General features: G+C 36.5%; 3 protein-coding genes across 7 annotated transcripts in view; all 3 read right to left on the reverse strand.

The window, feature by feature from the left end:
• The window catches only part of cpne3 (copine III), a 16,957-nt gene extending 11,582 nt beyond the window's left edge, over positions 1-5,375 (reverse strand). The window contains exons 1-4 of one of the 2 annotated variants that reach the window (XM_051881635.1): positions 4,695-5,375; positions 714-871; positions 452-631; positions 288-362 (exon numbers count right to left, since the gene is read on the reverse strand). In XM_051881635.1, the coding sequence (XP_051737595.1) occupies positions 288-362; positions 452-631; positions 714-871; positions 4,695-4,899 (618 nt within the window). In that variant the 5' untranslated portion in view covers positions 4,900-5,375. The remainder of the gene's footprint in view (positions 1-287; positions 363-451; positions 632-713; positions 872-4,694) is intronic. The other variant, XM_051881634.1, reaches the window with a different exon arrangement.
• A 527-nt stretch (positions 5,376-5,902) lies between these two features.
• Positions 5,903-14,482, reverse strand: cremb (cAMP responsive element modulator b). 3 transcript variants are annotated; one of them, XM_051881637.1, is made up of 6 exons: positions 14,415-14,482; positions 13,961-14,015; positions 12,427-12,592; positions 11,903-12,049; positions 7,703-7,853; positions 5,903-6,627 (listed from the first exon to the last, which is right to left on the reverse strand). In XM_051881637.1, the coding sequence occupies exons 2-6, from the start codon at positions 14,012-14,014 to the stop codon at positions 6,477-6,479; spliced, it is 669 nt and encodes a 222-aa protein (XP_051737597.1). In that variant the 5' UTR covers position 14,015; positions 14,415-14,482; the 3' UTR covers positions 5,903-6,476. The 3 variants fall into 3 exon arrangements, with proteins under 3 accessions (XP_051737597.1, XP_051737596.1, XP_051737600.1); XM_051881636.1 differs by lacking the exons at positions 13,961-14,015; positions 14,415-14,482 and adding an exon at positions 13,329-13,439 and having other exon boundaries at positions 5,903-7,016; XM_051881640.1 differs by lacking the exons at positions 11,903-12,049; positions 12,427-12,592; positions 13,961-14,015; positions 14,415-14,482 and adding an exon at positions 10,428-10,584 and having other exon boundaries at positions 5,903-7,016.
• Positions 14,483-14,968: 486 nt separating this feature from the next.
• fam168b (family with sequence similarity 168 member B) lies at positions 14,969-22,051 on the reverse strand. 2 transcript variants are annotated; one of them, XM_051881642.1, is made up of 7 exons: positions 21,888-22,051; positions 20,415-20,503; positions 20,180-20,263; positions 18,766-18,908; positions 18,141-18,318; positions 17,936-18,055; positions 14,969-16,180 (listed from the first exon to the last, which is right to left on the reverse strand). In XM_051881642.1, the coding sequence occupies exons 2-6, from the start codon at positions 20,482-20,484 to the stop codon at positions 17,946-17,948; spliced, it is 585 nt and encodes a 194-aa protein (XP_051737602.1). In that variant the 5' UTR covers positions 20,485-20,503; positions 21,888-22,051; the 3' UTR covers positions 14,969-16,180; positions 17,936-17,945. The 2 variants fall into 2 exon arrangements, with proteins under 2 accessions (XP_051737602.1, XP_051737601.1); XM_051881641.1 differs by having other exon boundaries at positions 18,141-18,321; positions 21,888-22,050.
• Positions 22,052-22,803: the final 752 nt, after the last annotated feature.

Genomic DNA, 22,803 nt, shown 5'->3' on the forward strand with positions numbered 1-22,803 from the left:
ATGATGCTGAAAATTCAGCTTTGCATCACAGGAATAACAGTAAATTTTAAAATATATTAAAATAGAAAACATTATTTTAAATTGTAATAACATTTCACAGTTTTTACTGTATTTTTGATCAAATAAATGCAGCCTTGATGAGCAGAAGAGACTTGCCAATCAATCTTACCAACCCCAAAGTTTTTAACGATAGTTTATGTATGTCTATCAACAATTATTCCTTACATATTCACCATGAGATGATGTCAATATGAGTGTATATGATGTTGAATATCATGGACATTCACCGTAATTACTCCCTTTCCAGCAGGTCTTTTGTTCTTCAGTACCAAAGGTCTTGTCAGCTTGCAACTGGAAACAATCTGTAAAGAAATAAAACAAAAAAACACATCAGATAATGTCAAAATTACTTTAAAACATGGATGTTTTGTTACTTGCCCAACTGTCTTACCTGACCTAGCGAGCACTCCAACTCGCCCAGGAAGTCGTCATCACTTAAATCGATGGTTTTATTGTCAATATCATAGACGCCAAATCTGAGCTTCTGAACGAGCTCAAAGTAGTAATCGACAACAAACTTCTTGGCAAATTTTGGGTTCAGGCAGTTCTTAATCCTCTCAGTTCGATCGACCTATGAAGCAAAAACACGTTCTATTTTTAAATATTCATTTTCACGTAGACATTTGAACAATTTGCACAAAAAGTCAACTGACTTCAAACCACTGGTTTCCAGACGTATTCATAAGCAGGACACACAGCGGGTCTGATTTGGACCCCACATCCATGTCCAGCAGGTTTTCACAGGAGACCGTCAGCTCCACTTTGGACACACACGGAGTGGCCACTGGACTTGCTGAATGTGCCATGGGAACTGAAAGCATTTGTAATAACAGAGTTTTTTTAAAGCCACAAAACTGGCAAATAGTCATATTAGGAACAATCCAGTGGTTTCTGTATTTCCCTTCATGCTCAATAACATTGCTTGATGTTGACTCTATAAGCAACTTAAATAGGTCACAATAACAAATAACCACAATATAGTGTTGGAGGTTTCATGCCTAAATAAATGTGGCCTAGTGGCCAATATTCACTGATTTTACATTTTATCGGTAAGAGCAGAGTGTGAACGTTGAATTAGCAGAGCAATAGCACAGCTGCACATAAAATATTGCAATTCACATAACAGCAAGTCTTTATGATGTATTGAGAGCCAGGGTATGGGTAATGTCAGCATACCACCACGTACGACAAACCACATCCAAAAAAAGTAACTGTCGACGCAAAAGGAAACGGTCTGAAAGGGAAGTCCAGGTACTAGCCCGGGTTGTATAAAACCACAGCTGCCTGACTCACTGCAGAATTAAATGCGCACTTTGACTCTCCTGTTTCCACCAAAACTGTTCGTTGGGAGCTCCACAGAGTCAAAATTCATGGTCTAGGTGCTATAGCCAAACCTTGGGTCACTCATGCCAATGTCAAATGTCAGTTTCATTGGTGCCGATAGTGTAAATCGTGGGCTGTGGACAATGTGAAACATACATTGTTGTCTGATGAGCCCACCTTCACTATCTTTCCCACATTAGTGGAATTAGGATTAGTTCACTTCAGAATTAAAATTTCCTGAAAATTTACTTACCCCCATGTCATCAGATGTATATGTCTTTCTTTCTTCAGTCGAAAAGAAATTGTGGTTTTTGAGGAAAACATTTCAGGATTTTTCTCCATATAGTGGACTTCAACGTCTACCAACACGTTGAAGGTCCAAATTGCAGTTTCAGCATCGCAGAGCTAGTGCAATATGAGCATTTGTGGTTAAAAAGTATATAATTTTTTATTGAAACAATTTGGACCTTCAAATAGGTAGCCGTTGTACACTATATAGTACACTATATAGAGAAAAATCCTGGAATGTTTTCCTCAAAAACCTTCATTTCAAATTGGTAGCAGTTGAAGTCCACTATATGAAGAAAACTCATAGAAAAATCCTCAAATACCTTAATTTCTTTTCAACTGAAGAAAGACAGACATAAACATCTTGAAAGACAAGGGGAGAGTAAATTATCAGGAAATTTGAATTCTGAAGTGAAGCATGGGGGTGGATCAGCGATGGTTTGGGCTGCATCACGCTATTCCATACTGTGCTTAATGGGGCGTCATTGCCAAGAACCATTCTGGAGGACCATGCGCACCTAATGGACCAAACATTGTACTCTAAAGGGGGTGTCATATAACAGCATGATAATGCACTGATATGCACAGCAAGACTTGTGACAGAACGGTTTGATGAACATGAAAGTGAAGCTGAACATCTCCCATGGCCTGCACAGTCACCAGCTCTAAATATTTTGGAGGAACAATTCAGAAAATGTTTTCCTCCACCAGCATCACATAGTGACCTGGCCACTGTTCTGGAAGAGGAACGGCTCAAAATCCATCTGGCCACTGTGAAAGACTTGTATCTGTCATTCCCAAGACTAATTAATGCTATATTGGCAGCAAAAGGAGGCCCTACATCATACTAATAAATTATTGTGGTCTAAAACCAGGTGTTTCAGTTTCATTGTTCAACCCCTTTAGCGTTTGAAAACACTTTGACAGAGTAAGTTTTAGTTTCCCACGCTACTTATTTGTTTAAATGGCCTAACTTGTCAGAACACATTCTGATTGACTCTGACAGGTTCTGTTGCTAAAGAATGACATAAATGTATATATACAGTTTAGAATCAATAAAGGATTTATTCAGTGTTGCTGTTGTTGTTTCATTGTAAATAGTTGTCTAATTTGAACTGATAATGTTGGTTAGCATTCACCCTGCTTAATTATTAATAGCAGACTCTGATTCAGGACATAACATCTTGTACTCTATACTATAAAGTAGCATTACTAGTCACACATGACATAACCACACTGATTACATAAATTTTGAGGTGTATACTTTCATTTCAATTCATTTAAATGAGCGCATTTACAGTACATATGTCTGAAGATGTAATTGACCTTTTTTTTTTGCATAAATACCATAAATACATTAGCCAGGTTTAGTATTTTATTCTTCTCTCATATTTACAATATTTAATAATAAAAAATAGTTTCCTCATATTTTGATGGTTTAACCAAATGTGTAGGCTCATTTAAAACATATCTGCACCGGACATCACTTTGGGCCACTACTGTGTGTGTGTGTGTGTGTGTGTGTGTGTGTGTGTGTGTGTGTGTGTGTGTGTATATATACATATATACACACACACACCCTGCAACTTGTAGGAACTGGATTTGTTGTACTAATACACCATGTTGCTCATGTCAAACTTATTTACTGTTTTCGTGTTGTTACTTTCTCTATATTATATATATTTTATACAATTTTAACTGTATTTTTTGCTTTTAACTTTGCAATTTCACATCCCCATGAATGAATTCAAGCAAATACATGTAATTAAAAAATATAATCATAAAACCCAAGTTTATTTATCTGGTTAAGCAACTGTTCATTGTATAATGTATATAATCAGAGTAATATTTTAGTGTATAATCTTATTTAAGTGTGAATTATATAGTAGTGTGAGTAATTTAGGCTTCTGCAGGGATTGCCAGGTGTTGTTTCCATGCAGAAGGGTGTGTGTGGGGTTGAGCAGACTGAACTGTAGGCTACAGTAATTTAAACAGAAATCTTGAGCATGAGAGGAGGTGTGTGAGGAGTTTCTGTGAGTGTGGGAGGAACAATGGAGGCTCTTGAATGGAAAATTTGACTTAATATCAGAGCAGTCATGTCAGATCTCACCACAGATCATAGATGTCTGACTTTTAATAGATACTCATTAAGTGATAAAAGTTGTTACAGTAAACTAGGGTATCTGATGGCAATATACCACATTGTTTCTTATATACCAAGTACTAAATGGTTCGTGTACCATGAGCTCTAAGGTGCTTACCAGAAATACCTTTGGGCACGTAAAAAATAACTGGTACGTGTGAGGGTTATAGTTAACTGAAACTGAAACCAAAACCATAAGAAATATTTTCGTTACTTGAAATATAGTAGTCAACATTTTAAGTGGATCAAAACCTTTCAAGAAAGTTGTCTTAAAACCTTCTTCTTAGGATAACTTAATTCTTAGAACAACTTTGACGAACTTTTTTGATCCACTTCAAATGTTGACTACTGTAAAATAAACGTTAACTGAAGCAAAACATAAAAAACTAGCTAGTTGCCTATTTTATTTAGTGATGTACTAAAATTACTAAAACTAAAATAACCATAACTATATAGACATTTGAAAAATAATAATAAAATGACACGTTATGCATAAACATATTCACAATAAAATTAGTGCATGTATAAATAAAAAGGTGCTAGATTATAATAAATCAATCAACAACAAAAAAAGGTTCAGGGTTAGTGATATACTAACTTAATTGGTGTACATACTATTAAAGCCGTTTTGTTTTTGCATTTATGGTATATGGAACTTCCCCTAAATTTCAGCGTGCCACATTTTTATTTATAATGTCATCATCTTATTGTAGACTTTATTTGCACTGATTAATTTTGAAGAAGGGCGGGGGCTTTTATAAAAGCTCTGCACGTGCCTGTTATGCAATACTCATATCGCTACGGAAAGAATTGCGTTCACGACAATACTGTAACGTGAAGATCTCGATTTAAAGCCATGAAAATAGTCTGAATAACTTACCTTGAGTCGCTAGTAGTTGACTGAGTAAATAGTTTCGGTTTAGTCTGGTTTCTTTTTCCTTGTGTTTCAACCTCCTCGATTTGTGAGGCTGGCTGTTAAAAATGTAAAAACAACCGAGTCCCCAGACCCTAACGTACAGCGACTGTTTTGATCCGCAATTTAGGGAGTGGGACCGTTGCGTCGCACCGCTGGCAAAACCACACATGCGCAGTAGATTTAGAAACGATTGATCGTGACAGCCAGTCAGTGGGAGTGTCTCGCAGGGTTGCCAGGTTTTCACAACAAAACCCGCCTAATTTCTACTCAAAACTAGCTCGATCGCTTTTGAGGGGGGTTCTCTTGGTAAAATTCGCATTCCCGAATGTTATTTGGGGTTGCTTCAACCCGCGGACATGAAAAACAAACCGTGGCAATAGTGTTAAAGTAGCCCAATTCCGCGGGAAAACCGCGGACTTGGCCACACAGGCAGTTGCATACTACTAGCATACTACTCTTACTATTTTTCCCATTTCTTTCTATAGCAAAAATAGCAAGAGTAGTATGCTAGTATGGCGAATTCAGCAATGGTTTGGCCAGCCAGCAGTTTAACCAAGGGCTAATCAGTTTTCCAATTCAAATTAGACCGATCTACCTTTTTTAAATCAGACAAATGTGTCAGAGCAGTAGGTTGTGACTTAAAGGGACAGTTCACCCAAAAATGAAAATTCTGTCATCATCTTCTCACCCTCAATTTGTTCCAAACCTGTATAAATTTCTTTGTTCTGCTGAACACAAAGGAAGATATATTGAAAAAAGTTTGTAACCAGGCCGCTTTGGGGCACCACTCACTTCCATATAGGAAAAAAAATTACTATGGAAGTCAATGGTGCCCCAGAACTGATTCCCACATTCTTCAAAATATCTTCCTTTGTGTTCAACGGAACAAGGAAAGTCATGCAGGTTTGGAAAACTTGAGGGTGAGTAAATGATGACAGGATTTTCATTCATCACTTTAAGACAATATCACAATATCAACTAACTGACGTTATTCCATTCCATATATCTTGTCATCTTGAAATATCCTGAAAGTGAGCAGGAAATACAGAGAGCATTTAAAAGCAATTCAGTATTGAAAAAAAAAAATGTTACAGGGATAAATCACAGTACTGTGAAACATTTCTAAACACAAAGCATTTCTTAACCTAAAAAAGGAACAACAGCCAAATTAATCAAATTGAGAACTAGATATATTTTATTTAAACAAAAGCTACGTAAATATTTCAGACAGTAAACAGATACAACTGTGCTGATAGTCTCTATGGAAACTTTGAAGGACTGTGCCACCAGGAAGTATTTAAGAATATATTTATTACAAACAATCTTTCATCGTTTTAAGTTTTTGGTTTATTTATTTGCATTTTTTTAAGAGTGACTGAACTATATTAATATGCCATAAACACAAGTAAGTATACTAAGTATATTACTAAGTAATATACACTAGCTAGATTCATTCTGGAGCTGGTGTATTTGTGAATGACTCATATAAGTGGTCCTTTAAAATTACATAAAAAAATTTCTCTTAAAGTAGATAACTTTAATAAATATATTGTATCCAATTTTTTTTTGTCAACTTTTAAATATATTTTATCCAATTTTCAATATAAAATTAAAAAAAATGGCTAATGAGCATAGTGCTGGTCTACTGTTAAATTTTCGCAAAAGATATAAAACACACATATGGCAACAATATTATACAGTAAAACAGGAACAGAATCAATCAGATAGCGGCAGTCTAGTGTACCACTAAAATGAATGGGACTTTCCAGTGCACAATTCCTTTAGACTGTCCAGCTCTTCTGCCATTTTCCGCTTCTGGTTCTCCATCATGGCGATGCGAGTCTCTAAGCTCCGCACATAGTCCTTCTGTCTGCGTCTGTACTCTTTGGCCGCCGTCCTGCAAAAAGCACAAGCAACACGGGCAACACACCACACTGACTGGCTTTGGAGCACTCGGGTCTCCAGCGAACACACATGCACACGTCACCATCTTTCGCACGCGGGACAACACAACCATGCAGCTGTCATCTTATCGAATATTACGAGCGGTGGCTAGGCATTGCGTGAAAAGCACGTTTGCCAATTTGTGGCAGCTCTGTAAACGATATAGTCTTTAGTGTTTGGCTTGTAATGGAGCGTTGTTATTCGGTTTTGTGACAGTATAGGTCTTTAAGAGCCTTGAGTTCTTCAATGAGCATCTTGTTTTGTTTTTCAAGCACGGCAACTCGGTTCTCGAGACATTTGACATATTCTTTCTTCTTCCGGCGGCATTCCCGGGCAGCTTCCCTGGAATTAACAACAGAGAGGCTCTGTGAGCATGAGTCCTGCAAATCTTACAATGTGTTTACAGGTCCCACTTCATGCAAGTTAGAACTGCAGAACATCATTCGTGGCAAGCATGAAAAGGTAAAAATCAAGTCCAAACCAGGAAAGCATGAGTCGAGAGTACTTGTTTAGTTGCATGCACTGTGCAAATCAATCCACAAGCCGTGTTTTTCCATTCTAAGCATTGTTATGAAACAAAGAAAGCTTTTAGCACATGCTCCACACACAAGACACAATTTTCAAACTGAAGATGAAACAAGTATGAAAATTGAAAGCAGGCCAATGGATGCAACAGAAGAACATGCAAGGCTTCAGGTGTGGAAAGACCTGATGGAAAGTCCAACCAACACACCAAGACAGACAAGCTGCTTATAATATCATGCAAAAAGAATGAGCTGTTATAATGATTTCATGCTCTTAGGGTGATGATACACGGGGCAACTTTTTGAGCAATGTTGCCGTGCAATGTTGCTTGGGCACTTTCCCACTGAGAATGGGTAACAAATTTTGATCTAAAGAATCCAGATTGAAATGTATTCTCAATGGGAAAGTGCCCAAGCAACATCGCTCGGCAACACTGTATCATCTCCTTTAGGCTACAGTGTACAGTGGTAGTTCTGGAATGGGGAAGGCTGTCTGGGCATTACCTGTTTTTCATGAGTCGGAGTTCCCTCTTCTGTGACGCCTCCTCAGCCAGCTTCTGAGGGCTGGGCAGAGAGCTGGGTGAGCTATCCATCAACTGGGAAAGGCCAGATGCAGGAGAGGAAATCTGATATGCAGACATACCTCCAGGGGTGGCTGCAAAAACACACAAACACATCAATTTACAGAGGAACAGTTCTTTTCAAAGACATTTATTGGAGAACATTTACCAGACATTTATGTTACCAGCAACGTTTACTTTACAACTGAAAAAAACTATTTACAAATGACCCAAATCCCTCTCTTTATTGTTGAGCCCTGCACCAGCAATATTTAAGCAATAACAGTACCTTGTTTATTGATATGGCAATGCTGGGCATTGCTGCTATGCTGGTTATACAGAGGTCTCAGAGAGTATTTGGACACTAATGGCACACTATGAACACTGCTTATAAGGCAAAATATTAAACCAAGTGGCAATTGTTATAAAGCAAGATTTCAAACAAAACATTTCACAAAAAGAATTGTTCAAAAGCTTTTTGGGCCCACTTCAAAACCAAGATGATGAGTGAGTTATTTTTGTACAAAAGCAGCTGTGTACAAAAATAAATAAATAAATAAATAAATAAAACTGAAAAGAAATGGTTTAGTAAATAGTATTTTTCAGGAAATTTACTATAGATCATTTTCCTATTTTCCCTAACATGCATTACAAAATTAGACTGCACTCCAATATCAACATATGAAACACTAAGGGCCCTATTTCAGCGATCTAAGCACATGGTCTGAAGCGCATGGCGCAGGTGCACTTAGGGCGTGTCTAAATCCACTTTTTCTAGTTTAACGACGGAAAATATGTTTGGCGCGCCAGGCGGATGGTCCAAAACGGTTGTACCTAGTCTCTTAATGAGTAATGGGTGTGTTTTGGGCGTAACGTGCAATAAACCAATCAAAGTGTCATCTCTCATTCCCTTTAAAAGCCAGGCGCGCTTGCACCATGGCGGATTGCTATTTACAAGGCGGAATTTGCAAGCGAAAAGACTGAATGCTTCTCCAGAGAGGAAACGGATGTTTGTGTGCTGCTGCGTGTCCCTGTGTGTGTAACAAGCAGAGTGTACGCGTGTTGTGTACCTACCTATAGGCGCATATTACTAAAATGCCCTTTAAATAACAAAAAAAAATACTGCGCAGTCATTTCCAGTTGCCTCAAAATAGCAACACGCCAACAATGCACCTGAACACACCTCATTTTCAGACCAGCATGATAACTGCGTATGTACTGTGTATGATAGGGCCCAAAGACTACAGATAACCTTTTTTTTTTTTTTTTTAAGAGAAATATAACCTAAAATCTGAGACTTAAATTAGCTGGTCTGTTTGTTAAAATCAACTCAATTATAAACTTTACAAGCGTACCAGTGGTGACATTTAGACGTCACTGTGGTTGAGAGTTGTGATTGCTAATTTCCATCAGCAAACACATAATCAGTGGTTAATCTGAAATGACATTTGTCATGGTACTTGTCTCGAATTAAAATAGAATGTATGCAAATAAATCTCCATATTGTTATACGCATAACTTTAAATATAAAAAGTTAAGTTATTTTTTACAATAAGATTATAAAAGATTATACTGACATGGAGTTCATTCTGAAGTCTGATGTCATGAGTCCATGAATATCACCATGTTACTAAACAGCCCTAAAGATCAAAAGAATCAAATGTCTGCAAGGTCCACAGGCGTTGAACTCATACCCATTAGAGATCAGCAAACACATTGTGCTGCTGATATGTCACAGTGGTAGATTGTACACAGATCTACTCATGGTGTAGTTTTAAACAGGATTACACACTAAAGGCTCCAACATATTTGCGCAGCGTGCAACATGCAACCATCCTGCTCTGTTGAAAGCGGAGTGATTTAATTTCCCCAAACAGCCGAAAACTATGTGGTCACAGTCACATATTACACCAAGCAGCAGGTCACATGGAGGACTTGCATGATACTTTTTGATCTCAATTCACTGAAACTAAAAAAATCATTTTACAAAGCTTATGAACAATGAAAAAAATTTAGCAACATTTTTTTACGTCTCTGATTCTCGTTGTCTCCGTGGAGACTGTGCCACAGTCTAAAAGATGATTAATCTGGAAGCCTTGCTCTCGCAAAAGGAGCTGCTTGTAATCACAGCATGACTCTGAACTGACGTCAACGTACATCTTATTTGCTGTTCAGCATGTACATTTCCCTGCTGGTGTTCAATTCCAGGAAACAAGATGACGTCAGCTGCACTGTGAGTGGGCAGCGCATTCATGCGTTTCAGAGAGAGAGCGACAGAGGTGCTGAAAGAAACGAGTGAGGGCAACAGAGAAACTCAACAGGAAGCTAAAAATTCACTTATGTGAAAATTTCATTTTTTAGCCTGTTGCATGCTGTAGAGATGACTCACGGCAAGAATATAATAAGAGAACAGATTCGATACCCGGGAAAATCGTACATTATATTCTCAGCACCATCTCTGTGTGTCTCTACCAAAACTTTAAAGTTTTGTTTGGGCATCTGAAATGCTCTGAAGATTGTCAAATCAAATTTAAAATTACCCAACCAAATACAGAGGAGGTATTTGAAGATTGAAAAGTGGTATTTGAAATGCTATGTATTTAAAGCAAGTTTTCTATGTTAAACAAGGTGAAGAGCACATAATATCCACAAAAAAACAGCAGACGTACCTGATTCTGTCTCATCTCCAGTCACAGCCATATATAGTGAGCTGAAAGCTAGTGTGTCTCTCTCTGCTGTCAGCATGCAATGATGCCCAAACCACAAGCTAAGTGTGCAGTCACTGTCAGGGCCATTGACATCACTATGACATCATTAGCCTCCTGATGTCAGTAACGCAGTGGCTAGCGGAGCCAGCCCTTCCTTCCCCCACCCCCCTCTGCCGTCATTCACACATTAGACAGTGAACCGGACCAAAGCAGACTATAGAAGCAAAGACAGTTTTTGTTATGTATAGGACTGTCTTTGGATTTTGTTTTCTATTACAGTTTAAACAATAATAAGATGTATTATGTACAATGACATGTGGTATTGTTTTGGAAAGCCTGCTTTTCATTTCAAGCAAGCAGTGCTGACATGAATTTATGCACAAATGTTCTTTGGGAGGCTGTGAATTGCATAAAACCAGTCAGGAACATTTACGGATCACATTTCACCCAAAAATAAACAGAAATAATTACAGTACCATTTTAAAATGTTGGGGCATTAAGATGCTTTTAAAGAAATTACTACTTTTATTCAGCAAGGACGCATTTAACTTCATATTCATCAGAATTCATCATTCAAAGAATCCTGACAAAAATCATATTAGAATGATTTCTGAAGGATCATGTGACACAGAAGACTGAAGTAATGGCTGCTGGAATTTGCCATCAAAGGAATAAATTACATTTTAAAATACAGTACTGTATATAACAAAAGAAAACATTTTATTTCAAGAGAAATTTTTTGAGAAGCAAGAGGCTTCTTTCTAAAACATTAAAAAAATAATACTAACTCCAAACTTTTGAACTGTAGTGTATATAAAAAAATAATGAAACCTATTTTTGTATTTCTGTAATGAACAAAATCCATTCTCATTACTTAATTGTCATGGAAACAATGTCAAAGGCAAACAAAAATAATCTTAATGGTCCTAAAAAGAGGTATCGTTGTCATTATGCAAAATATAATTTCTTATTTTGGGTTAAAAGTGATCAGAACATGTTCTCATTAGAATCACCCATGTGTTTATTTAACATCTATGTGTTTGTTTAATCTTTATTTAACACTTGGACTATATAATACTTTAGCCACCTTAACCATCTAAGGGCTTGTTCACACAGAATGCTTTTTTCCATTCCAGAGAGCTACATTTCCATTGTTTTTCTATGTAAACGCGCTAGATGGACGTGCAAAACCATTGCGCTTGCATCTTTTGCAGCATCTCACGCATGACATGGCGTTCTAAGTTCAAATCAGTTCAACTTTTAAAAAACGCGACTCGAGACCTTGTGTTATTTTCCCATTCCACTGCCCGCATCACGCATTTTTCAAAGCAAAAACCTGTTCTGTGTGAACGAGCCCTAAGAATGTTTTGTTTATATGGTATTATAACAAATGAGAGTATAATCCAAATGAATGAATCAAGCGACAACATCATTACCTTGGCCCTTATTGTCAGACACAATGTAAGTGCCATTCCTGGAGTGGACAGCATACTGCATTATGGGAGACCCAGGCCAGGAAGAGAAGGTTTCATATCTCTGCTGGCAGGGGATAAACTGGACACTGCCGCTCTGGTTGACAGAAACTTCAGAATAATAAAACAAAAGTCACATGAGGACAAGCCTGTGTATAAGCATACTTTTGATTTGACAATAATGTTTAAGAAATCGCCTACAGTGGCCTCAAAAAGTATTTTTCACAACATTTCACAAAAGAGGTTTGCTAAGGGGGTTACAATAGATTCAAAATTACACAAAAAAGCATTTGAATACTTTCTGGTTGTCAAACGTTACTGGAAAATGGCTCAGAAAAGTCAAGTTAGTTGTTTGGCGATCACATTTGGTTTGATATTTTATTATATAATGCAATGGCATTCATACGTTTTAAAGTGTGACTCAATAGTGTGTCTAAGTAGTTTTTGAGGCAACTGTACATGTGAAATATGTCTTTGAAATGCCTCACTGAAAGGGCCTGCATTGGTGTTGCTGAAAAGATTTCTTGAGGATGCCTCAGTGTCAAACTTCTTTTCTGCATCTTCATCTTTTGGACAGTCACCCAGATGTGCACTAGTTGAAGAGTCTGGCAGATCCCTGCTATCGGTTTCCTCTTTACAAATTGCCGATGATGCCTGGGTAGAAATAGATTTTGATTATTAAGATAAAAAACATACTTCAAATTACTTTATTTTTGGATGAACTATTCCTTAAAAACCTCTTTTCTGAATCCCTGATTTCTACCTACATAGGGTTACATATACAAGGAAGATCTTATGGTGATCTTGTGATGTATTCCTACAGTAATCTGTGAGGTTTAGATCACACACATATGATTTTCAGAAGGTCATTCCTACGCTTTTTTTCCACCTGCCACCTACATGCGCGATCAGATCACAGTCACACACGTCTGAACTCACACTGTCTTACTCAGTCACTCAGATGCACCACATAATTGTTGGAATCACTGAAGCTGTTCAGAGGAGACATTAAAATGATCAATTGAGTTTTAATGGGAACCTCTGTGAGAAAGGGCGGGGCACAAACTAACACTTTTTGGCTTTCTCATTTTGTGTAAATCCACCTGGAGTTCAGAGAATTTATTTTTTCCCACAATAAATTCACACGTCTAGGTTGTTATCAGACGTTGAATGATGAAATAACCTTATAACATTTATATACTGACAAGTACATAGCGCATAAGTAGGCTAAATAGTGTATAAGTGCATGCATAGCCTATTGTACAGTGTGTGATTAAGGACAAAATGTTTCTGATGCAGAATTACCTAATTACCCATTTATTTTAAATGGAATCTCATAAATATTAGCAGTAAAATCAGTAGCTGCGTCCGAAATCAAATACTTCCCTACCATGCGAAAAACAGTACGCCAAAAGAGTAGGCTAGTGTCCGAATACAGAAACTGCGTCTCATTTCGGAGGTCGCATTTGAATTCTGCATAAGTCATCAAGGATGTTTTATTTAATAAAAGTAACCGTAATAAAATGGACTGTTATTCCTTGTGAAGTGTAAAATACTGCAATTTCTTACTTACTTTGCAATCTAACGGTTACTTTTCTTAAATGAGACGGCCTCGATGAGGTATGCAGCCTTCAAATGCGACCTCCGGACTGGAGGACACAGCCTTTGAAATGAGACGCAGCAGTAGAACGGTAGACGACTTTCAAAAGTCCCCGAATGACCTACTACTTCCGCCGAGATTCTGAAGTGCCCAGTCGATGAACACTTTACTATCCCATGAGGGCCCGGGAGAGGATTTATGAATGGAGGTGAAGCCACGCAACTGACTCTGGTAGGTCAGGAGACAACATGGCGAAGTAGTACGTGCGGATTTCATTCATACTACCCATATTCATATTATTAGAACTTATTTTTCAACGTTCGCGAAGTAAATTGAAATTCAAACGTAGTACCTACTGAGACAGTACGTTGATTTCGGACGCAGTGAGTGACTTTTAAGTTGTAGCATTCAGTAAACTTTACCTGTGCATCTTCTGCAGACTGAGTGATTGGTTGATTTGCATCACCTGCATCCATGCTTTAAAGAGATTAAAATAATAATAATAATAATAATCATCATTTCTGACATACACTCTCAGCTAAAATAATAATAATTTAAAAAATAATAATAAAACATAATATAATAAAACACACTCGAGTGGTTTGAAACAAGGTTTAGCCTAGGATGTCAATCAGTAATGTAGGCTATAATTAGCCTAAATAATGAATACATTTTAAAGTGTGGGGAGTATTGTTATTTAATGTTTAAACTGGCTAGGTTCCACAGTAAATTTTGTGTTAGAAGATGTTTTTCAAAAATATATTACCTCTCACAACAACAAATACGAGAAGTCATCTAAATGCTTTTTAAAAGTCAAGGGACAGCGAAATATTTGTCTAATGTCATTTAATATTGTCGTTTAAAATAATTTCTTACCTTTTTTTTTTTTTTTTTAAAGAAAAAGTCGTTTAAATTGTAAAGCGATCGAGTACAGTCGTCGAGTACACAGTGAGGGGAGCGTTTAGATTTGTAACGGTCAATTTACTAATAGGCGCGAGCTCTTATGTTTCAAATAGTTTCAAAGTAAATTGACTCGCGCGCAGTACTAAGATTTTAGGATTTTAATCAAGTAAGTCCAATATGTAATGCCAAAACCAACTGAATAAACCACTAGAAGAGATCTGGGAATTTTTTTTAAATTATATATCTTTTTGAACGTTTTCTTTTATTATAATTGTACAATTTACCTATGGTTAGAACTCCCAAAAATTGACCTAGACTAATGGCGACATCCAGTGATTGAAGTTGGAATAGAATTTATCTCACGTTTCATGACCTCTCCAATTATTTCTGATTACTAGATAATGATTTTTAAAATGAATAAAATTTCAGACAGATTTGATAAATCACCATTCAAAAATGGTTTCCATTATCCATTACTAGAACCTTAATTGCTATCTAACACATCAAAAGTAAAACAAGAAAACTCATAATTTATTATTGTATTTATTTTTTGGTCTTTCTTGAAAATACAAAACAAAAACACATTAAACGTTACAAAACATTCTTGAACCGAAGTGACATAGGCAATGTATAAAGTAAAAAGACAATGAAATTCAGTTACTGTGTCATTTTGAGGTAACAAGTGATGTAGAGTTTTGGGTCAATAATAACTAAACTCAAATTCACCTCCTCAAAGGTAACCAGTAGTGTTATCAAATTAACTTAATTGAGTTTTCTTTTTTCTTTAAGCACATAAACAAGTTACCATTTAAAATGTCGCAACTCAGTGCGATTCCAATGTTAATCTTTCGGTCAGACTTTTAAAAGTTAAGAAAACCAAGCCAAAGGTACACAAATGAGTAAGCATGCTCTCAGCACCAATACAGCTCAATCAACCAATTTATGTACACACACAGGCAATTAGTGCAACAATTAACTGCAGCGAGAGCATGTAAAGTGATAAAACTTATCAACTAAAAACAGGCATATGAAGCGGAGGCACAAACTCTAAAGGTTCGTCTTCCAGCAGGGCACAGCAGCAACAAACACACCGTCACCCAGAGAAGACGAACCATGCCTGCAGCTACAAATACCCAAATTAAAACCAAGAAAAATAACACAAAAAATAAAATTGTTTTTTTGTTTTTTTTTTTGTTTTTTTTAAATGCTAACGTTATTAATATCTTGTATGAAATAACAATTAAGACATTGCATTTAATGTACATTTGTTTTTCTCCCCATCCCTTTGGATTTTTGCTTGAGATAACTGCTGATGGTTTTGCATCTGTCATAGCTGGTAGAATGAGCTAGCGCTGTTGGGACTTTTTTTTTGTCTCTTTTTTTTTCCTTTTTTAAATATATACATGCATTCAATAGGTATTCCAATAAAACTAATTCCAACTCCCTTCCGGTTTCACCAATTAAAGATTTAGCTAAAAACTGCAAGACAGTCCACACAACACAATTCAGCATGAAGAGCTTGTCTGGTCTTCGGCCGTGAGATATGTCGTAGGATGAGTGAAGGATGGGAAGTAGAGTAATGGAGCCGGACTGGGAAGATACTCTTTCCTTTCGTCTGCCAACTGGAGTCGGATTCACATTATGTTTGGAAGGAAGAGCAACTGGCTGATAACACTTGTAGTGTCAGCTCCAATTGTAAAATACTGGACAGTGAGAATGCATATCTACCATCTTTTGACCTAAAGATGACAAAAAGACAATTATTTCAAATAGGGATGACAAAATCATATTATTTTGTGAGTATATACACCAGGTATTGTTGCCAAAAGTACAGACTTCGATACCAAGTCGGTATTGAAATTTTAAAAATGTGACACTTTGAGCAGATTCGTAAACATCTCTGATTGGCCATTGTGTTCACGCACTCAACAGATATGTCTGTGATTGGTTACAATGATCAACGCTTCAAAAACATGTTGTAAATAGACATCAATGACGCTCTTCACCAAGCGCTTACACAGACGCCTGCTTTTAAAACGCTTTCAAATTCAAACACTTCCGTGTGCTTTCAAACGCTCCCATGCGTTGATCATTGTAGCCGATCACAGACATATTTGATGAGCGCATGAACACAATTGCCAATCGGAGGTGTACGAATCCGCTCAACAGTGCTCAAAGCGTCACATTTTTAAAATTTCAGTACCGACTTGGTATCGAAGTCGGTACATTTGACAACACTAATACCAGGGATTCTCAAATCTGGCCCTCAACACTTTCCTGCAGAGTTTAGCTCCAATCCTAATCAAACATATCTGAACAAGCTAATCAAGGTCTTCAGGATTACTAGAAAGTTACAGGAAGGTGAGTTTAATCAAGGTTGGAAGTAAACTCAGGAGTAAAGTGGATCTCAAGGGCCAGAGTTAAGAACATACACAGTAAAGGTGCGATCACATTAGCAAAATTTGCCGAAATTTTACAGGCAAAATAAATCTATTGTAAATAGTGTAGAAATGTATGAAGCACACTTCCGACAGAAATCATTTTTAAGCTAAGCAGCTGTCTGTCAGTCAACGTGGTGAATTCACGTGACCAACTGAACCCAACGTGAAATCTGCATGGCGAAATCATCCTCTCACGAAATTCCTAATTGTGTAGAATCCTGGATTTCACCTGTGAAAATTCGCATAACAACGGTAAAGGTGACCGCACCTTAAAGGGTTAGTTCACCCAAAAATGAAAATTCTGTCATTAATTACTCACCATCATGTCGTTTCACACCCGTAAGACTTTCGTTCATCTTCGGAACACAAATGAAGATTTCTGACTCCTCCATATAGATAGCTACATAACTACCACTTTGACGCTTTAAAAAGTTCATAAAGAGATCAGAAAACTAATCCATATGAATTGAGCGGTTTAGTCTAAATTTTCTGAAGAGACTCAATCGCTTTTTATAATGAACAGATTGAATGTAGGCTTTTATTCACATATAATCATTGATCAGTGAACATAAACAAAAGCTCAACCGAACCTGATTTATGTGCGAGAACAAACCTCGTTGGTTCTTATGTGTTACACAGCTTATTTATGTTATTGCACCCGTCAAGCAAACATGCTTGAGCTTCTGTTTACCACAACTAATGTATGAGTTGATGAATGTTTATATGTGAATATAAGCCTAAATTCAAACTGTTCATCATATAAAGTGATCGTGTCTCTTTAGAAAATTTGGACTAAACCGCTCAATTCATATGGATTTGTTTTACAATCGCTTTATGAACTTTTTGAAGTGTCAAAGTGGTAGTTGCGTAGCTGTCTATGGAGGGACAGAAAGCTCTCAGACTTCTTTAAAAAGATCTTCATTTGTGTTCTGAAGACAAATGAAAGTCTTATGGGTTTGGAACGATATAAGGGTGAGTAATTAATGACAGAATTTTCATTTCTGGGTGAACTATCCCTTTAAGAGCTGGCAAACATGTGGGAGTTGCACTCACAGTGTCGTGTTCACCACTGCGGGGGCACGTAACTGTAGGTAGGAGTGGCGGGTGGGCGATACGTGGGCATTGAGGGGTGGGGCGCAACCGGGGTTGGAGAGTGAGTAGTTAATAACGTCCCTGAGGAGAAAAAAAAAAAAAAAAAAAATCAGTATTTTCACCCTTTTTTGTCCAATTGCATGAATTTCCATTGATTATTTCTCACCAGCTGACATCGCCATGGTGGTGCCTCCAACCATTCCCATGGCGACTCCATTAGGACGGGGAGGGGGAATGGGAGGGGCATACATAGCCGCCGGCATGCCGTTGGGCTGGACCACCGTTGTATGATGAATGACATGGGGCGGCGCTGCGTAAAGGGGTTGTGTGTAGTAAGTGCCTTGCTGCTGTGGAAAAAACATCCAATAACTTAAAATACAGTTTTGACATTACTTATGCTTAAAGTTGACATTAAACAGAAGTTGCAATAGTCTTTTCTTTCCTATTGTGATGTATATCTGAGTGAAACGGCTTCTCGAACAAGAAAAAATGTAGGGCGGGACTTGATTTTGTCCTTGATTGGATGGTTGTGGTTTGCTATTCTGTGATGTCATGTGAGTGACAGGTTGTCCCGCTCTCACGCCAGTAAACAAGTAATCAGAGAAGAGAAGTTGTTGCAAGAGAGAGGGGAAGTTATTTTGATTAGAGATTATGATTCTTGATTTTTTTTTTATACTGATGTGCACTGATAAATCATCTATAATTAATAGTACAAAATTCCATAAACAATAAAAATTGTGAATTTTGATTTCATGGTGACTTTAATAAGCTCCAGTTTTACATGGCCTTACCTGTGCGTAGGGGTTCTGTTGAGGGTAGGGACTTCTCACGGGGTAGACGGCAGCAGGGTAGGGGTTGGGTGATGAGGAATAGGGGGGTACAGCACCTGTTGTTGGGGAGCAGGACATTTTGAAAGGGGTCCCGGGAGCATAACCTGTAGGGATGACAATACGTTTGAAGAGGTATAGAAAATAAAGCAATTTGCTAACAGCAACACTGCTTTTAAAAAAGTAAGCATCACATTAAAATTGACCCTAAGGATAAAAATAGTTGGATAAAATCAAGTACCACTCTTTCTTCTCGAACATCCAGTTTCAACTGGAAATATGCAAATTGAATAATGATGCACCACAAACAAAAATATTTGTCCGAAAATGAATTTTCAGTTTCGGCTAAAGCAGTTTTAGAGAACCAAAATCAGCAACCGAAATGGTGACATTTCATGCTTCTCCAATGGTGTGTGTTGACTGTTTCAGTGTCTATTTCATGAACAAAATTATGGATAAGCTACAACAGGTAGCCAGCTGTGTGGACGCTAGGGCTGGATTGACAATATCGATTTGTCGTTTTTAATCAATCTTCATTTTGATGAACTGTGATCTTTTAGTATATGCTGTTTTCAGTTGATGTGTGAACAAAACTTTAGCATGCCTACTATCCAATAATTGCAATATGATTTGTTACTTTTGAAATTAATAAAGTCTGAGCCTGATTCTGTCAATTTTATAATGAAATTCAAAAAATAAATGTTGTTTTGATGCTATTTATTGTGGCAAAGCAGATTACACTATTACATATTCCTTTTTTTTTTTTTTTTTTTACTTAATCTTATTTCTTTATTATTTAATGTATGTTTGGATAAATTTGTAATGAAAACAAGAATTTATTAGAGCCACCATTTAAATGTCTATATTACAACAATGAATTGGATCATTAAAAGGTTGAAGTAAAACTGCCTTACATGCAATTTAAATGTTAAAAAATGTTAAACTTACTTTTTATTTGACTGTTGTTTATTAAATAAATGTTATTAATTAAATGATTATTAAATAAACTTTATTTTCGGTTTGGATTTTTGTCTAAATGAAAACTTTAATTTCATTTTCAGTGTTTCGGTAAAAAAAATCATTTTGGTGCATTACTAAAGATTACAAAATCAAAATGGGTAGTGAATGTCATTTCAAGTTGACTGACTTAAAGCTGTACTGTTGAGGTAAGACAAATCATTAATGAAAAATACTGAAAAAAATTAAAAACAAATAAGCTCCAAGAACTGCACTTTCTAGCTTCTTAAAACATACCAAAATTCAAAACCTCAGTATTTCTTGGCTGAGCGAAGGAGAGCCCACGACAACTCACTGCACCATAAACAGCTGTGTTTTGGCTGAAAAACAGTAAAGTAGAGGGAGTTTGGACTTCCCTTACCTGTAGGAAAGGCTGGATTTGCACCAGGGTACATGCTGGGAGAGTACGCTGGAGCTGCCGCCGCATAACCCACAGGAAATCCCGCTGCAAGAAGTCCAAGAGAAAAAAAAAACAAAAAACACAGCAATAAACAATAACAACAAAGAACTGCTAGAACTTAATTACACATAGTGTGAAAACTCCAGACACTTTCTATCCATTGCATGCAAGTGAGACAGAGCTCATCTCTGGTTACCTGGGTATCCTATTCCTTTAGGGTTAGCATAAGGAACCCCTGATGACGCAGGGCTATAAACAGGGTTCATGATGTTTATCTTTCAGCACCTTGGAAGAGGAGGACAGCAGAAGTCATTACATACAACTAAACAATGACCTTTTACTAGACAACTTTTCTTTAAAAAAAATCAGTTGTTATTAATGTTATTTATTTATTATATATATATATATACACACACACATAGTATATATATATATATATATATATATATATATATATATAAATTAATACTGTGAAGATAAGTAAATAAAATCAATATTTCACACTAAAAAATGACTAAAAAATAAACAAATTTACATTGAAACAGTAATATACCATTAAAGCAACGCATTCTAGGCAATATTTGTCATTTTATGAAAAGAGGCCTATAGGCTACTTTCTCGAAAACGACAAATAATATTACCCAGAATGCATTATAATATACAGAATATACTGTAAAAACAGTGCATTCTGGGTAATATTTGTCATTTTCGAGAAAGCAGCCTATAGGTTACTTTCTCGAAAACGACTAATAATATTACCCAGAATGCATTGTTTTTACGGTTTTTACTGTGTACATTTATTTCATTTTTTTTTTTTTTGTGTGTTCTCCATACTGTCTATTGGACACTCAAAATAATCCATATCCGCATCGGTCAGGACAAAGAAAACTTCGAGAGAAAAAAAAAAAAAAGCTTTGCCAAGGTTCAGTTTTATCAGTCACGTGTAACAGATACTTTATAATAAATGCAGTCCCTCTATAACCTCAAGTCACACTCTACTGGACCTGTCAATCAAATTTGATGTCTGGAAACACAAAGCCACATACATTTTTACAGATTTTTAATGCATTGCATGAGTTCAGTAACTTGTAAAAAGGTAGATCCTGTGTTATTCAATGACCCATCAAGAAATCGTCGAGTTTATACAAAAAGAATGTGTTAAATCGCGTGCTGATGTCAGATGCAACGTGTTTCTGCTCGTATTGGTCGAGTGCATCCTAGATATGACATTCAAAACACAATGCAATGCAATTGGGAAAAATCAGATGCAAAGCAAATGCGCATAACGCATCGCATTCAATGCATCTGCCTCCTCTGAAACACAAGTGTGGTTTTAAATTAGCCTGAAGTCCCGATTGTAAACTGACTCTACCGGTCGGCCAATTAATATTTTACATGCATGGATAAGAGGATAGCTTTTAGCATCACTGCATATGACGATCGTGCTTTGATGCTCAAACACATCATAATAATAGACGTGACATTGTGCACGCAGGATGCAGCGCAGCGGCTCGGTGTTACAGGCCAACAGCAGCATCTCGCATCCCACTTTATCCCATTTCACTACATGTCCCACTCCTCCATCCATCCGCTTATTTTTTCCAAAAAAAATCCCGTTCAAGTGGGCAGCTAAAGCGATCTCAATCAGATAGTGACTGTGAGTACGTACGGTCGCTGGTGTTTTTGAAGCTGGCGAATTAATCCAGTATTTTGCTCGTATCTGATGATGTTGTCTGTCTCGCGCTCTTGCGTCGGATGCGAACGCTACGCACAGCGAGCCCTGGCAGCACCGTGCGTCACTTCCGCCTCTGGCAAGAAGCGGAAGGACGTATTCAAATCGTTATTATTAAATAAAATCGCATGTCATAAAATAGGCCACTATATGTTTAAACGGTGTAATTGTGTATTTACGTTTGTGTTGTTGGTCGAATTTACTCCAGTTTTGCTTTGTTATATATGCATGTAACGTAATATATATATATATATATATATATATATATATATATATATATATATATATATAAAGATATTCGAAATAAAAGTGGATAGGTTTTGTCTCACACTCAAATTTATTTTGCATACAAAGCATACTTAAACAAGGTAATTTACTAATAAATCAACTGCCATTTAAAAAAAAAAACAATTCAAAAACAATTTGAAACTTATTTATTTTATTTATTTATTATTACATTTTTATTTTGATTATAATTACGTAACAATAGCATTTTCTAGAGTAGGCTAAGTATAGATCAAATCAAAAATATAATATTTTCAAGTTAATGCAGATAATAAAATAAGACAATGTCAAAATAAAAAGGAATTTAATTTATGAAGTGCAAAAAAAAAAGTTTGCAAAAACGACAGCTGTTTGATTATCTTCATAAGTTTTTTGTTGTTGTTGGGTTTTTTTTTTTTTTTTGGTTTTTTTTTTGTTGTTGAAAATGTCATATTTGGTTATTTAAAGCATGATAATTGTATTAAAAACGAGGCACATATGTACATTTTCCAACAAAATACAAATTTTTTGCATAGCTTTCAGAAATAGAAAACTAAGTTTTTCAGTTAGTACAAATAGGAAAGCTATA

Source organism: Ctenopharyngodon idella, chromosome 23 (assembly GCF_019924925.1).
Source record: "Ctenopharyngodon idella isolate HZGC_01 chromosome 23, HZGC01, whole genome shotgun sequence".
Classification (NCBI taxonomy): Eukaryota; Metazoa; Chordata; class Actinopteri; order Cypriniformes; family Xenocyprididae; genus Ctenopharyngodon; species Ctenopharyngodon idella.

Coding starts and splice junctions, on each gene's coding strand:
- cremb (XM_051881636.1), bottom strand. CDS start 13,424: ATGACTTATGCAGAATTCAAATGCGACCTCCGAAATGAGACGCAGTTT. Junction 12,050..12,426: donor CACCAATGCAGGCCCTTTCA/GTGAGGCATTTC, acceptor ATTATTCTGAAG/TTTCTGTCAACCAGAGCGGC. Junction 7,854..11,902: donor GTCTGACAATAAGGGCCAAG/GTAATGATGTTG, acceptor GTGTTTTTGCAG/CCACCCCTGGAGGTATGTCT.
- fam168b (XM_051881641.1), bottom strand. CDS start 20,484: ATGAACCCTGTTTATAGCCCTGCGTCATCAGGGGTTCCTTATGCTAAC. Junction 20,264..20,414: donor TAAAGGAATAGGATACCCAG/GTAACCAGAGAT, acceptor GACTTCTTGCAG/CGGGATTTCCTGTGGGTTAT. Junction 18,056..18,140: donor CACCATGGCGATGTCAGCTG/GTGAGAAATAAT, acceptor TTTTCTCCTCAG/GGACGTTATTAACTACTCAC.